The sequence below is a fragment of the Hemicordylus capensis genome, chromosome 15 (assembly GCF_027244095.1).
Source record: "Hemicordylus capensis ecotype Gifberg chromosome 15, rHemCap1.1.pri, whole genome shotgun sequence".
Taxonomy (NCBI): Eukaryota; Metazoa; Chordata; class Lepidosauria; order Squamata; family Cordylidae; genus Hemicordylus; species Hemicordylus capensis.
In genome coordinates this window covers 5271264-5287184 of record NC_069671.1, presented here as the reverse complement: position 1 = coordinate 5287184, position 15921 = coordinate 5271264, and the positions used below count along the sequence as shown (strand labels likewise).

Below are 15921 nucleotides of genomic sequence, written 5' to 3'. Positions count from 1 at the left end.
AGTCGCACAAAGGTCTCGAGTGGCCACTGCCAGGATGCTTCTTACGGGGGGGGGCGGGGTGCAGTGGTTACAGAGATGGGGGCAAGGAACAACTCTGAGTTGTGCAAGTTCAGAAACACTATCGCCTTTCCAAATGCAAGATGCAAGCAAGATGTCCAGGGTAGGGATGTGCACAAACCAGCAGGGATGTGCAAGAAACGGTTTGGCGGTCCCTTTACGGACCACTGAACCTGTTTGGAAGCCCGGCATTCGAGACGGTTCGGAAGCAGGGGGGTGGGTTCTTTAAGCAACAGGGAGGGTGCTCTTACCTCCCAGCAATTTGGGGGAGAGCACCAGCGGGGGAAATGAGGTGGAGGAGGCACCCTTCCTGTCCCTTAAAGAAAACCCCCTCCCAGGTGTGCATGAACCAGTTCGTGCACATCCCTAGTCTACGGGAGAGGAATATCCTTGCATAAAAATAGCTTAAAATCAAGAGCCGGGAGAAAGGTGTTGAGATCTGGAGGAGCTGACGATGACAAGACAAGTGCGTCAAAACATCTGACCAGCCGACATTCAAGGAAAGTTGTTTCCAGTTAGCGGGAGGATGCTAACTTTAGTGCTTCACGTCTTCCCTTCCCACCCCCTCCTTACACAAGACAAATCACAGGACAAGGCGAGGGCTGAATCAGCTTCTTGCATGATGTTGCCATTCAAAATGAGCCAATGTTGACATACATGGAGGACCGATGCATATTCAACCATGGACGATAATTTTTAAAAAGGCACCTACCAACCACCATTAGGGTGAACTCAAAACCTTTCTTGACCGACTTCCTGTGGACTTGGTTGGGAAGATTGGCAAAGCCGACATAGCCCGCCGAGTCGGAAAACTGAGGGGAGAACCGAGGGGAAATGTCGTCAGATGGCAAATAGGTTCATGGCATAAAAGCACACAAAAGCAGATCAAGGAACCCAACGGAGCCTCTGAATAAAAGGACTGCCTTGAAGATGCGAGAAGAAGAACAAGAAAGGGGGTGGCAATCCCTCCCCCCGCCCCCCCCATTTCCAAACCTCATGAAAGGGTGTAGGGTGGAGATGTGTGTTCCTGTCCCCAGCATAGGAACTATTCTGCATCTCTCCCGCATAGTTCCAAAGAAGGGTGAATTCCTCCACACTTCTCTCGCCACTTCTTGAGAACACTCACAGTCACACACAGAGTTCTCTTTACATTAAAATGTTTGAGACAGGGCTACATCTTCCTCAAATGCCATTTCAGCAAGTGGTGGTCCAGCAAGCTCAAGCTGATGATACTGGACTACAACTCAGGGGTCCACAAATTTAGGTTCCACTCACTAGCCAACAATAATTTATGTTCGTCACCAATCCCCTCAATCCCCTCAATCCCCTTTTCTGGCACACAGACTGAAGGCTTCAGAGAAGCTCCCTCTAACAGGGATTCCCAGATGTTGTTGACTACAACTCCCAGCATCCCCAGCTGCAACGGCTTTTGCTTGGGGATTCTGGGAGTTGTAGTCAACAACATCTGGGACTCCCTGTTAGAGGGAACACTGGTTGGGAGTGTGAAGAAAAACTATTCTAGGAGTCAAACTGCGGACTCTATGATCCTTAGACAAACACAGAAGCTAACAAACAAGATGATTGGTGCACAACTTTCTATGCTACTTACCTTTACTTTTTCACCTGACTGAGACATGTTCCTTCGCCCCAAATTTCAGAATCTGGAAAACAAGTCCATAAATTCAAAACTGTTGGGAGTTCTATTAATCAGAGTATCATCGAGTGCTGAGGACAGGACAGGACTTGTGCATCGAAGGGGGGCAGGGGAATACATTATTCAGCAGGATAATGAGTATACAAATAAGTTTGTTTGCATCATATATACAAACTGCAGAATCCAGGTGCCCTCCGTGCAAAGGTTTTTGAAGCCTTATTCTTTTAAAGCAAAAAAGAACAATCAGACCTGGACACCTCACAGATTTTTTAAAAAAATAAAAATACAAAAAGTGCTCCTATTTAGGAACTACACAAATGCAGACAAAAGAGGAAAAAGGAGGCAAGGCTTTTCACTGCTGGTCTTCTTGGCCTCCAAGAGAGGAAGTGACCTGCAGACACAGACCTGGGACTTCTGGATGCAGCCGCTTTCCTGTTGCTAAGTAAGATTCATTGCTGCTGGCAGGATGCAGCACAAATTTGGATAAAATGCAAACGGTCAGCAAAATGCTTGCACTGAAGTGGAGTGGGGCGGGGGGGGGGGGATGGGAGCAGATTCTGCCGCTCCTGGAGTGTTTTCTAAGTCTCAGCCAAATAATATATAGAAAGAAAGCCGGGGTTCTCCAACTATGGCCCCCAGATGTTGTTGATGGTCTCCCCAAGGCCATTGTGGTTGAGGGTGATGGGAGTTGGGGTCTAGCAACATCTGGGAACCTGGGTTTGAGAACCGCTGCAGTAAGCAGCCAAATAAAATTTTCTGCAAAGAAAAAAAGAAGGCTATTTTAATCTCTTCATGCCACCCTATTGCTGGCGACGGGGAGAAGGTTTACCTTGGGGTCTCCCTGTAAGTGACCCATACTTCTTAAGACTTTTTTTAAAAAACTAAAAAGAAGAATGTTACGTAGTGGGAGGCAAGGAAACACAGGTTTCCCAGGTGCTCGTTTACCTTATCTAGGTACCACCTCTCTGCCAATGCACTGAAGGCGGTTCACTGCTTAGAAAGTGTAGGCAACTTTGTTGAACTACAACTCCCATCATCCCCAGCCACAAGAAGTTGTAGGGCCAAACAGCAGCTGGCCCCAGCCATGGAGATTGGAGGAGGGGGGACACACACCTCTCCCTCGGATGCAGCAGAGCCCACAAAGGGGATGTGCAGTTGCCTTTGCATCAGACAGAATTTGCAGACTCAGAAGTTACAGCAGCCAAAGAGCTAAGGATGTGCATGAATCGCGATTCGGAGAGAGAGAGAGAGAGAGAGAGAAGATAAGTTTATTCGGTCATTGACCAGCAAACATTTACAATAAACCAGCATGTATTTTACAAATACGATTCGAAGAGCGGTTCGAAGAGCGGTTCGAAGCACATCCCCGGCACTTTTAAAAGGGAGAGCAGGTCCATACCAGCTCCTCCTATGCTGCATGTGGTACTGTGGTACAGCAGGTACTGACCTGCTCCCCTCCCTTTCAAAAAGTGCCAGGGAAGTGCTGCGAATCGTTCTTCGAATCACGATTCGTGCACATCCCTACAAAGGGCTACAGCTATGTAAGGAGCTTTTGCGTTTCTTTCAGCGCAACTTCAGCGGTGTTACATTTCAGCAAAAACACATCCACACCCACCGAGGCACACGTGCACTCACACCCAAGCAATGCAGCTGTACAAACAGGGCCTCCAGTGGGTGCCTGGATCCATTCCCAGCCGGGCTTCCTGAAGAACTACTGCAGGTCAACTGACCGAGCCAGCTTCAACTCCTCACTCATGCAGTCAGCTTCTAGTATAAGCAAACCCCCTCGTCTGCAGTATATAGATAAGCACAAGACACTCAGCCTCAGCTCAGAGATGCCTTTTCCTTGGCATGTGAAAACCAGACCTTTAGCATTTAAATTTATTTCTGTGGCTCAACCATCTGTGGTTTCTGTGGATCAGCCATCACTCTGTGTGTGTCTATGTTTACTTTTCTAGCTGATCAAACAACCGTGGTAAGAAAAATCATTGAAGGACACGGACATCTAAATAAATCAAGTCAAGAGAAGACTCCCTTGCTATTCTCATGCCGAGGCTACAAAGGTCTGTGCATCTCAGCCACCTAATTATTTAAACTTATAATAATAGGAACATAGGAGGCTGCCTTATACTGAGTCAGACCCTTGGTCCATCTAGCTCAGTATTGTCTCCACAGACTAGCAGCAGCTTCTCCAAGGTTGTAGGCAGGATCCTCTCTCAGCCCTATCTTGGAGATGCTGCCAGGGAGCGGACTCGGAACCTTCTGCACGCAAGCAGGCAGATGCTCTTCCAGAAGCAGCCCCATCCCCTATCCAGGGGTCAAGAAATGTTGGCTCTGTTCACCAGCCCGACAAAAATCTTACTCAATGAGCTATATTGGTACACTACACCTTGGGATTTTTTCACTCGTCCGGTATCATTTTTCACTTGTCATAGACAAGTAGACTAGTGGATTTCCTGAGCCCTGGGAATATCTTTCAGTGCTCATACACGTAGTCTCCCATCCAAAAGCAATCCAGGGCAGACCCTGCTTAGCAAAGGGGGCAATTCATGCTTGCTGCCACAAGACCAGCTCTCCTCCCATAGAGAGCCAGTGAATGAAAATGAAAGGTCAGTGAAGTCAGGACACTCCAAGATCATGATTCAGTATCATAATATCTAAATGGATGTTATGATACTTAGTCATAAAAGACTAAGGGAAGATACGAGAGCCACATTCAAATAACTAAATATCGCATAGAAGGAAAAGCAAACTTGCTCCCAAAGGCAGGTCTAGAAACTATGGGTTGAAAATGCAAGAAAGCTGAGACTAGCTGTATTCCCAGCCATTTGTATAGAGTGTGAGTGAGAGAGAAGGACCTTCTTTCAGATCAGGATTATTATTATTATTATTATTATTATTATTTATTTCTACATTTATATCCCGCTCTTCCTCCAAGGAGCCCATAGCAGTGTACTACATACTTGAGTTTCTCTTTCACAACAACCCTGTGAAGTGGGTTAGGCTGAGAGAGAAGTGACTGGCCCAGAGTCACCCAGCTAGTTTCATGGCTGAATGGGGATTTGAACTCGGGTCTCCTCGGTCCTAGTCCAGCACTCTAACCACTACACTCATTCAAAGTCGCTTAGTTTTGTCTGACATCCAGTAGAATTTGTTGAGAGATGTTATCTGCTTTGGTGGTATGATTCAATGTGATGATATTGTCCTGCAGTTGATTAACTAGTTCTTAGTCATGGACCTTTTATAGGCACTTAACAGCAGTAATAGCAAGTTCCCTATTAGCAATATTACTTTATACACCATCTATATATTTCTCATCTATATGTTTATTTCTCCCGTCACTAATCCCATGTGTGGCAGCTCTCGCGAGAGTTCGTGAACAGCTGCCAGACTAGCGACGGGGAGAAAAGGGCCACCGGGAGCAGGCGGCAGGTAGGAAGAGGAGAAGGATCAGCTTGAAAGTCGGCCAGGAACCACGGCCAGGCAGGAGGAGAAGCGGGCCGGGTGGGCCGGCAGACGTGTAGATGCTCTGCACACAGCCCAGCTAGTTTCTATTAGTCTTTGTAATTTTTTTCCCCTTTCACATTCAATGGCATGCTATCAGAATTTATTTCTACTGGTTGCACCCTGCTTAGCAAAGGAGACCATTTATGCCCACTGCCTAATGGCTCAGTGGGGAAGCAACCTACCTAGAGAGCAGGAGGCTGTGGGTTCGAATCCCCGCTGGTGTGTTTCCCAGAATATGGGAAACTCCTATATCGGGCAGCAGCGATATGGGAAGGTGCTGAAAGGCATCATCTCATATTGCGCGGGAGAAGGCAATGGTAAACTACCCCTATATTCTACCAAGAAAAACACAGGGCTCTGTGGTCACCAGGAGTCAACACCGACTCAACGGCACAACTTTTCCTTTCCTACCATAAGGCCAGGACCTTCTTCCCACTCACTCATCCTGCCCTGATCTCCCTCTCCCCCACCCCCACATATTAAATCAACAGCAACTTGATTTTTACCCACTGGAAAGTCACCACCACACTCAGCTGGGCTTCAAAGATGCAAGTTTTAAATCAGGACACACAAGATGTTGCTTGAAGGCCTTAAGGCCCAATTTAAAATATGTAGGCAAGTGTCCATCAGGCTGAAATACAAACTCGTCACAGAGCAACCACTAGGAGCCATTTATTTTATTCCAAATAATGATTGCAAAGACGCAGGAATTTCCGGAACAATACTAAGTTGGACACAAATATTTTCAAATTGCGCTTCCGAGCGCCAGCGTGCATATTTTGCCATTATATAACCAGGCACATGATTACTCAAAAGACAGTTTCTGGACGACATGTACTGTACCAACACATTTCCGATCTCACGGGAGCACAGCCGTTTGAAAGTGACACTCTGGGAGCAAGGAAAGATCAGCATCGCTTAGACCCTGCTCAGCCACGCCAAAGTCCCAGTTATGTCATCCTATCAAAATCCCATCATGAAGAGGCCCCCAATAGAAGAGGCAGGAAGGAACCCAAGTTAATTTCCTTTACTACTCTGGGATGCAAAAAAGTAAACTTATCAACCGGCAGCTGAGGATTTCCCTGTCCAACCACAGAAAATGAAAACGTTATGTAAACGTGTTCAAGAAGATGACTGAATACTGATTATACTTCTTACGCACACAACCCGAAGAACAATGCATGGGAACACCAAGACAGACAGATGGAAAGAGAGCTGGTCTTCTGGTAGCAAGCATGACTTGTCCCCCTAGCTAAGCAGGGTCCACCCTGGTTGCATATGAAAGGGAGACTAGAAGTGTGAGCACTGGAAGATATTCCCCTTAGAGGATAGAGCCGCTCTGGGAAGAGCATCTAGGCTCCAAGTTCCCTCCCTGGAAGCATCTCCAAGATAGGGCTGAGAGAGACTCCTGCCTGCAACCTTGGAGAAGCCGCTCCCAGTCTGTGTAGACCAGGCCTGCTCAACTTCCCCCATCCCCAGCTGTTTATGGACTACAACTCCCATAATCCCAAGCCACAGCTGCCAATAGATGGGGATAATGGGAGTTGTAGGCCAACATCGGCAGGAGGGCCGAAGTTGAACAGCCCTGGTGTAGATGATACTGAGCAAGATGGACCGATGGTATGACTCAGTATATGGCAGCTTCCTATGGGTGAGAAATGCTGAGATGCTTGAGGACATTTTTATTTATTTTGTTATGTATTTATTCATTCATTCATTCGATTTCTATGCCACCCTTCCAAAAATAGCTCAGGGCGGTTTACACAGAGAAATAACAAACCAATAAGATGGATCCCCTGTCCCCAAAGGGCTCACAATCTAAAAAGAAACATAAGACAGATACCAGCCACAGTCACTGGAGGTGCTTTGCTGGGGGTGGATAAGGGCCAGTTACTCTCCCCCTGCTAAATAAAAGAGAATCGCCACGTTAAAAGGTGCCTCTTTGCCAAGTTAGCGGGGTAAACTTGCTAAGTTAGCAGGGGACATGGCCCATGAGAACAATTGTTATGGGGTGACCAATAAAGAAAGTTATTATTTATGGCTCTAACAGACCAGTGGTCCCATCCCAGAAGCCCAGTAAGCATGATTAAAACACAGTTTAATGTAATGGCTGAACTAAGCCAGAAGCAAGCCACATCAAGAGACAGGCTCACAAAATGAGACAGGAAAGTTGTCAAGCAAAAGCCTTTTCTAAAACACTAAACTAGGGATTCTCAAACTTGGGTCCTCAGGTGTTATTGGACTTCAACTCCCATAATCCCCAGCCTCAGTGGCCTTTGGTTGGGGATTATGGGAGTTGAAGTCCAATAACACCTGAGGACCCAAGTTTGAGAATCACTGCACTAAACCGTCACTTAGATTTTTAAAGAATATCTTGCCCGTAGCCTTGGTGAGCTGCTGCCAGTCAGTGCAGGCAATTCTGAATTAGTTGGACCAAGGTCTGACTCAGTATAAAGCAGCTTCTAATGTTCCTATTGCAGAAATGGCATCGTGAGAGCAGCCATAATGGCTGTCGACTCCTGTATTTGTAATTCTCAAGGGTTTTAAAACCAGCTCAGACATCCACGCGATATTCTTCCCAATCTTGCTTGTCTGGGATTTGGAGCAGCGATGATGTCTGCAGCAGCCAATTTTAACTGAGCAAAGCAGTCTGGTGCATTTTCAGTGCCAAAAATCAAAGACATTTTTACAGGCTTCGAAGGGAAGAACCGTGTAATGCAAACCACAAGAGAGTCTTCTCACTTCTTTATGTAAAGACTTTTAAGACAACGCCAAGCACACACAAGAACTAGAGAACGGCCAGCTCTCTGGCAGGGGGCTAAAGACCTTCAGTTTCGCTGGTGTCACTGAAAACAGAAGCTCTGGGTGGGGATGGAAGCCGGAAGTTGTGAATCCTTCTGGCATTTTTAAAATGCCTTCAGAACTGCAAAGCCAAGCAGAATCTGGAGCTTAAGAGCAAAAGCGGGGGGGGGGGGGGGGAGAGAGACAAAGGAGCCAGATGTAGAAAGCCAGAACCGTCCGTCAGCTAACAAGGCGGGCCATGTGACTTGGAAACGAATCAATGTGCAGAGGTTTGAGACTGAGCGCACTCAGAAGCCAAGTGAAGAAAGCGCATCAAATGCATTTTCTTTACGTGTCATATTTATGATTCTCCTGCACGTGGCTTCTTTGCAAAGGCCACATAAACGTGTCCTTAACCTACAATACTGGCAGCAGGGGATGGGGCCATAGGAAGGGAAGATTTCCAGGCCACTTTAGCGATTGCAAATGCAGAATCGGGGGTGCTTATGCTTCCAATTCAATCAGTCATGAACACGGGAGTCTTATGTTTTGATGAATTCTGAAATGATGCAAAGGAGCACTGCTGGGGGGAAACCATGATAGACCTCGGGACCCCTTGAGAAGTTGTGCAAGAGACCAAACAAGCAGTTTCATCAAGTGATGCTTTTCTCTTCCACCACCCCCATACCCACAACTCTGTGCCAGAAGGAGGACCTAGGGAGTGACCGCACACCGAGTCAGACCATTGGTCCGTCTAGCTCAGCATTGTCTACACTGACTGGCAGCAGTCTCCCGGGTTTGGGGCAGGAGTCTCTCCCAGCCCTACTTGGAGATGCTGCCAGGGAGTGAACCTGGGACCTTCTGCATGCCAAGCAGATGCTCTGCCACTGAGCTGCAGCTACAAGTATTACCTGTTGATACATTTACCCAATGAGGGCCCTGCTAGCAGGAGGAAGAAGCCACTCCTAGATCTCATGCCAGCTTTAAAAGTTGTGCAAGAGACCACAAAAAGGAGTCACCAAACCAGATGAAGCTTCCCTCCTCCATCTGCAAATAAGTTGGGCAAAAGGCCAAAAAAACCATACAAAAAACCCCAGAAAGCATTCCTCCTCCACCACCCCACATCTGTGCTAGAAGCATCACCTATTGAACCTTTGCCTGATAAAAGCACAGGAGACGACCTCCCCCCCCCCCAAATGCACATATCTTCACCGATTCATCACCTATTGAGCTTTTACCTGAAAGCACAGGAGCCTTGCTCAGAAAACAAAGTGGCACTGTCCCAACACTTTGGCACATTTAAAAAATATATATATTATTTTTATTTAACCTATTTTTATGCCACCCAAAACTTACGAATCTACATTTAAAGCTGGGCAAGAGGCCAACCCCATCCCCACCCCCAAATCAAGGGATGCTCTCCTCCACCACCATCGCACCTTGGTGATAGAGGCATCGCCTGTTGAACTGCTGCCTGATGGAGGCACGGGAGACCTGTCGGGAGGTGGGGGAAGTGGCACCCTGGCTCCCAGCGAAGGGGGGGGGGGAGCATTCCTTGCATCTCAAAACAGCTTTATGGCCAACGTTTTCCAGGCAGCAAAGGGGCACCTCTTGCAGCATCAAAGGCAAAGCGCAGGAAGGGAACAACTGGGAGGGCACTGGCCAATCCACCCCCCTCCTCCTGGCTGTCAATCATTTCCCGGGCTGTCAATCATTCCCCACCTCCCCCCCCAGAGGAGGAAGTGGGGCTTGCAGCCACCGCCGCCTCTCAACAAATGCAAGTTATGCCCGGCAAGCAGAGGCGGCTGCGCCCTTACCTGCTCCCAAGCCCCTCCGCTCAAGCCGCTGCCAGCCGGGCCCAGAAATCCGGAGAGGGCTTCCGCCGCCGCCTCCACCCGTATCCCATGAGCCCCGCTGCCGCTCTAGCCCTCCGGTCTCTATGGCGGCGGCGGCGCCCGACTCATTGAACTGGAAGAGCCGGGCGCCTGGAGCCCAGAGGGAGCAGTGGAGAGCGAGCCCTAGAGCGTCTCCCTGTCCTGGCCCTCCCGCAGGATGATTCCAGGGATTCCTTTTGCAATCGGGGGTGTCAGGCTATTCTGGCTGCCCCAGCTGCTTCTCTGGGCTTGGGGGTCGCGCCCCCATTTTCCTTGACAATCAAGAGTTTGCCCTTTCAGAAGCAAAGCCAGCAGGCAGGGTCCAGATTGCATTAGTCCTGCCTCTCCAGTGCCACTGAAATAAATTGAGACCTGATGCAGTGAAGTCTATCCATCTCAATGGGATTTAGGCAGGGCTGAGTGTAGATGAGAGGTTCTCAACCCTGGGGCACACTCCAGAGGTTCCTGGACTACAACTCCCATCATCCACAGCCACGCTTTATTGAGGCTGGGGGTGATGAGAGTTGTAGTTCAGCAACATCTGGAATGCAGCTGGTTGGGATCCCCTGGTCTAGATGAGAACCCCCTAGCCTCCAGCTGTAGGGGCAAGCTCCAGATTGAATTGGTCCGGACTCAGCACCACTGAAATAAATGAGAACTGACTCAGTTAAGCCCATCAGTTTCAGAGGGATTTAGGCAGGGCTTCGTCTAGATCAGGGCTGCCCAACCAGCCATCCACCTGTTGTTGGACTACAACTCCCATCATCCCCGGCCACAGTGGACAAAAGTGAGGGATGATGAGAATTGTAGTCCAACAGCGGCTAGAGGGCTGAAATTGTGCAGCCCTGGTCTGGATCCTGACTAATCTGCTTTTTAAACAAAATAATAATAAAAACTTGTTCCCATTATTTGTCCTCATCAATACTATCCTTAGAAGTTAAATGCTTTTTATCCTCACAGCGGCCTCCTTCTCTGAAAGCGACATTTCCCAATGTGATCCAGGTAGTTTATTATCTGCCCAAAAACCACCAGGTGCTGCACAAACATCGTATGTATATTTTGAAGATTTGTTTGTGGATTTGCTAGTTAAAAAGAGAGAGAGAGAAATATATATATATACTAGCTGGGCCAGGCGCAGAGCATCTGTGCCTCCAGCCGGCCCATTCACCTGATGCTGTCTTTTTCTCTATTCACACACAAACACACACACACACACACACACATACAGAGAGCTTTCTGGCCAGCCGGCCGCTTCTCCCCTCCACCCCCCGCTGCTTTCTAGCTTCTTCTTCTTCTTTTCTGGCTTCTTCTTCTGGCTTCTTCTCCACTGACCCCCCACCCCGCTTTCCAGCCAGCCCACTTCTTCTTTCCCCTGCTCGCTTCCCCCCCCCCCCCGGCTTTCTGGTTGGTGGGCCAGCCAGCCCGCCTGCTTCTTCCCCCCACCCCGGCCAACTGACCGGGCTTTCTGCTTTCCTAACTCCTGGGCCCACTGACTATCTGCTGCCATTTTCTTTCCCCTGCCCACCCCCGTCGCTATCTGGCAGCTCTCTGAACTCTTGCAAGAGCTGCCATGCATGGGATTAGCAACAGGTACGTTTAAGATAATTAAATATAGAGATAGATAGATAACCAGCACTTTGTATTTCCCCAGTGTAGATCTTTTAGAATTGGAGTAATATGGTCTCTACGGGACATCCCGGAGACCAATCTGGCAGCAGCATTCTGCACCAATTGCAGCTTCTGGACTATATTCAAAGGCATCCCCATGTAGAATGCATTGCAGTAGTCAAGCCTGGAGGTTACCAGCATGTGCACCACTGTCTTAAGGTCACTCACTTCCTAGAAAGGGCACAGGTAGAGAAGAAGCTGAAGCTTATGGAAAGCACTCCTGGCCACTGCCTCCACCTGAGGTATCAGAGAGAGGGTTAGATCCAGAAGTACTCCCAAACTGTGAACCTGTTCCTTCTGAGGGAGTGTTACCCTATCCAGAACAGTCAGTTCTATCCCATTTCCAGACCCACGCTTCCTACAGTGAGGACTTCCGTCTTGTTTGGATCCAATCTCAGTTTTTTATCCCTCATCCAGCACATTACTGCCTCAAGGCAGGCATTTAGGGAAGTTATTATTGAAATTTACTATGTGTGGTTACTTACTATGGTAAATAATTTACTATGGTAATTATTCAATAAAATCAATAATGCTTGAAGTTGAAATCTTACAAATTTAACACTGTTCTTTATTTCCCTTTTGCAAGCACATTAATAAAAAAGTATATGACATATTTAATTTCGTCAACTTTCCATTAAGTATTATCTATGCAAAATGACTTTGCCCAGTCAACAATTGACCTCACCTCCTAGTTTAAAATAAAGCCAACCCTACTCACAATGCTACAAGCGAAAACCAGCTACATAAACAGGACTGAATGAAATTAGAAGCAAGCAGGTTCAGGCTACAGAGCTTTCTGGTGGATCAGGCATTATGTTTTCACATTTTTAATCCACTCCCTTGGGAAATAAGGACAGGGCAAAAGTTGCCAGGCCTTATGGCTGGGCAGATAAGTTCTAACCTTTAAAAAAACATCTAGCAGCACAGAGAATTGTCCCTTGGTCTCTGCCACCAGATGATTAAAACAATCTGTTTAGATAGTGTAAAGGCCATGTGATATTTACTCTGCAAACTAATTTGGTATTCTACTCAGATTAACTTTTTCCCTGCCTTTGTTTGATTAGAAAAGGGAGCATGATGATAGTCTTCACTGGTGTGTGTTTTATTGCCAGTACTTCTGGTTAAACACATCTTTTGATACAAAAAGCATCTCCCTAACAGGGAACCCAATACCAAATTTAGCATACACAATCTTGCCACTTAAATTAGCTGAATGCATTTCTTTTGTACAATGGAATAAGCCCGGTGAAAGGTTTAGAAATAAATTTCGAAGAAGATCTGGTTATAATGATCATATTTTTACTGTTATTGTTCTCAACAGATTTTTCACTCTCAATAATCAGAGCAATAATTCAAAAGTGTCATCACGCCCAAGAGAAGCAGAAAATCTTTCTCACATTCAGATTTACTACAATTCATAGGAACATAGAGAGCTGCCATATACTGAGTCAGACCATTGGTCTATCTAGCTCAGTATTGTCTTCACAGACTGGCAGCGGCTTCTCCAAGGTTGCAGGCAGGAATCTCTCTCAGCCCGATCTTGGAGATGCTGCCAGGGAGGGAACTGGGAACCTTCAGTTCTTCCCAGAATGTCTCCATCCCCTGAGGGGAATATCTTGCAGTGCTCACACATCAGGTCTCCCATTCATATGCAACCAGGGCAGACCCTGCTTAGCTAAGAGGACAAGTCATGCTTGCTACCACAAGACCAGCTCTCCTCACCTAATGTACTATGTATTCAAATGTACTATGTATGGTAAATTTTCAATAAAATGAATGGTGTTTGAAGCTGAAATCCTGCAAATGTAAAACTGTCCTTTTACTTCCCTTTTGCAAGCACATTTAAAAACAAAAGTCTATGACATATACTTAATGTCATGAACTTTCCCATAAGTGTAATCTTACACAAAATGACTGCCTAGTCAACAAGCGGCTTCACCAGCAACTAGTTGTATATATTTGAGAGGGGCTGAGGGTTTGCTTCCCTAAAAATAGGGACTGAATAAATATACAGAATAAATAAATATAGAATAAATATATCTAGATTTGCACCATATGCATTTAAGATGTTCCATTCCTGAATATCTCATATATAAAATCATGTGTAATGTAAGGGAACTTCACAACACATGATTTTATATATGAGATATTCCGGAATGGAACATCTTCAGTGCATATGGTACAAATTTAGATATATTTATTCAGATGAAAGGCCCAATGAATTCAGTGGGACTCAGTCACCTAATGGCACAGCGATGAAATGACTTGCTTAGCAAGCCAGAGGTTACCACTTCGAATCCCTGCTGGTATGTTTCCGAAACACCTATATCGGGCAGCAGTGGGAAGATGCTGAAAGGCATCATCTCATACTGCGCAGGAGGAGGCAATGGTCAACCCCTCCTGTATTCTACCAGAGACAACCACAGGGCTCTGTGGGCGCCAGGAGTTGACACCAGCTCGACGGCACAGCGTTACCTTTTTACCTTTATTCTCTAGTACAGGGGTTCCTAACCTGTGGTACTCCAAATATTGCTGAACTACAACTCCTATCATCCCCAGCTATGCCTGGGGATGATGGGAGGTGTAGTTCAACAACCACTGGAGAGTCTAGGTTGCCACCTACCTTCGTGACACAGCCTTCCTGTGCTTGCATGCACTAAATAATAAGACTGAACAAAATAAGGTGTGTTTTTTTACTGCTAGCTCTCTACTGAGTTATGCTTTTAAAAAACTCATTCCTTGAAGCAGGAGAGGAAACCCAACAGTGTACAAGCAACTCACAAACGCCCCCAGAGACGGAGAATTAATGAGCGGCATTGAAAACACGCACATCAAGCGTTGCCACTTTTCTATAGACAAAATCACCTTGCCAGGATGCTCATTAAAAGCCATTCAAGCACAAGGCGCTAACGGGGCCGAGAAAATAATCTGTGGATATCCGTCACCTTGAGCTCAGAAATAAGTTGGTCCTCTCTGCCAGGAACAGTCAAACTCCACAATATAATCAAAATAATTAAGGGGAAATGGCAACCAGGGTGGGGTTCACCTCCGCGCAGGGATTTCTTCACTGGAAGCCAAGACGTTTCTCTTTCGTATTGAGCAACCGTCTCAGGGTGAAAACCTGTACTGGTAATCAAGGTGCTGGTGGGACGGCAGAGGTTGGGACACGCCAGACCAAGAGCCACTGATCGTGTGAACACGCACCTCCCACCTATCCTGGTTACTTGCACATATGAACCCAGCACCTGGCCTGGAGAAGTAAGTGTGGGGGGGGGAGGATCCCCAGGATGTTGCCGGATTTGGTTTATTTTAAGCCAAATTTTGGGTTAGGGCCCATTTGACCCATGAGTATACCCCTTGGGTTCTGGCAACTGCCAGGGTTAGGGTGTTCATCTGCTCTGCCTCTCCCTCTCCCATCTCAGATAGAGTCCCCCTGCCCAGGGGCGTAACTATTATAGGGCAAGAGGAGACAGTTGTCCGGGGACCCACTGCCTTGGGCTCCCCCCCCGAGGCAAGTCACATGACTGACTCCACCAGCCATGCATCCGCCCAGGCTTCCTTTAGTTGAATTCATCCTCCGAAATTGATGTGGGTGTTAAGACCTGGAGCGACCAGAATAGCATGTCTTTCTCTAGCACCATTAAATAACTTGCATCGTCCACAATTTACAAATCCTTTAAAACAATAATTTCGGATGATGTTCTATTGTGGCACATAGGAGATATATCTATATCTATATCCCATTTTAAAATCTTGTCTCTGGGCCTGCTCCAACCTTGCTACGCCCCTGCCCCTGCCTTGATCAGGGCAGGGCTCTCCCTGCAGGAGAGGAGAGCTGGTCTTGTGGTAGCAAGCATGACTTGTCCCCATAGCTAAGCAGGGTCTGCCCTGGTTGCATCTGAATGGGAGACTTGATGTGTGAGCACTGTAAGATATTCCCCTCAGGGGATGGAGCTGCTCTGGGAAGAGCAGAAGGTTGCAAGTTCCCTCCCTGGCTTCTCCAAGATAGGGCTGAGAGAGATTCCTGCCTGCAACCTTGGAGAAGCCGCTGCCAGTCTGTGAAGACAATACTAAGCTAGATAGACCAATGGTCTGACTCAGCATATGGCAGCTTCCTATGTTCCTATGTTCATGTGAACCAGCCCATCGAATTGCACCACCCCACTGATTAAGAACTCCCCGCTCTGATCACTCATGATGGATCCGTTCTAAATATAATAGCAACACCCTTCCAGCTCCTCTGGAAACAGCGTTTATTTCCCTCATCGTATGCTACAGGTTACGACTGCGTAATTGTTTCAAAATTGGAGGAGATGACGAGGTGAAGTCTCTTGCCTCTTACTAAGACGGCCACAATTAGAACTTGATAAACTCTTGGCA

At 47.1% G+C, this 15921-nt stretch overlaps 1 protein-coding gene across 2 annotated transcripts in view; it reads right to left on the bottom strand.

Moving 5' to 3' along the window:
* The window catches only part of LOC128337855 (septin-2), a 53313-nt gene extending 43383 nt beyond the window's left edge, over positions 1-9930 (bottom strand). For both annotated transcript variants that reach the window (XM_053279310.1, XM_053279311.1), the window contains exons 1-3: positions 9817-9930; positions 1667-1718; positions 770-869 (exon numbers count right to left, since the gene is read on the bottom strand). In XM_053279310.1, the coding sequence (XP_053135285.1) occupies positions 770-869; positions 1667-1693 (127 nt within the window). In that variant the 5' untranslated portion in view covers positions 1694-1718; positions 9817-9930. The remainder of the gene's footprint in view (positions 1-769; positions 870-1666; positions 1719-9816) is intronic.
* Positions 9931-15921: the final 5991 nt, after the last annotated feature.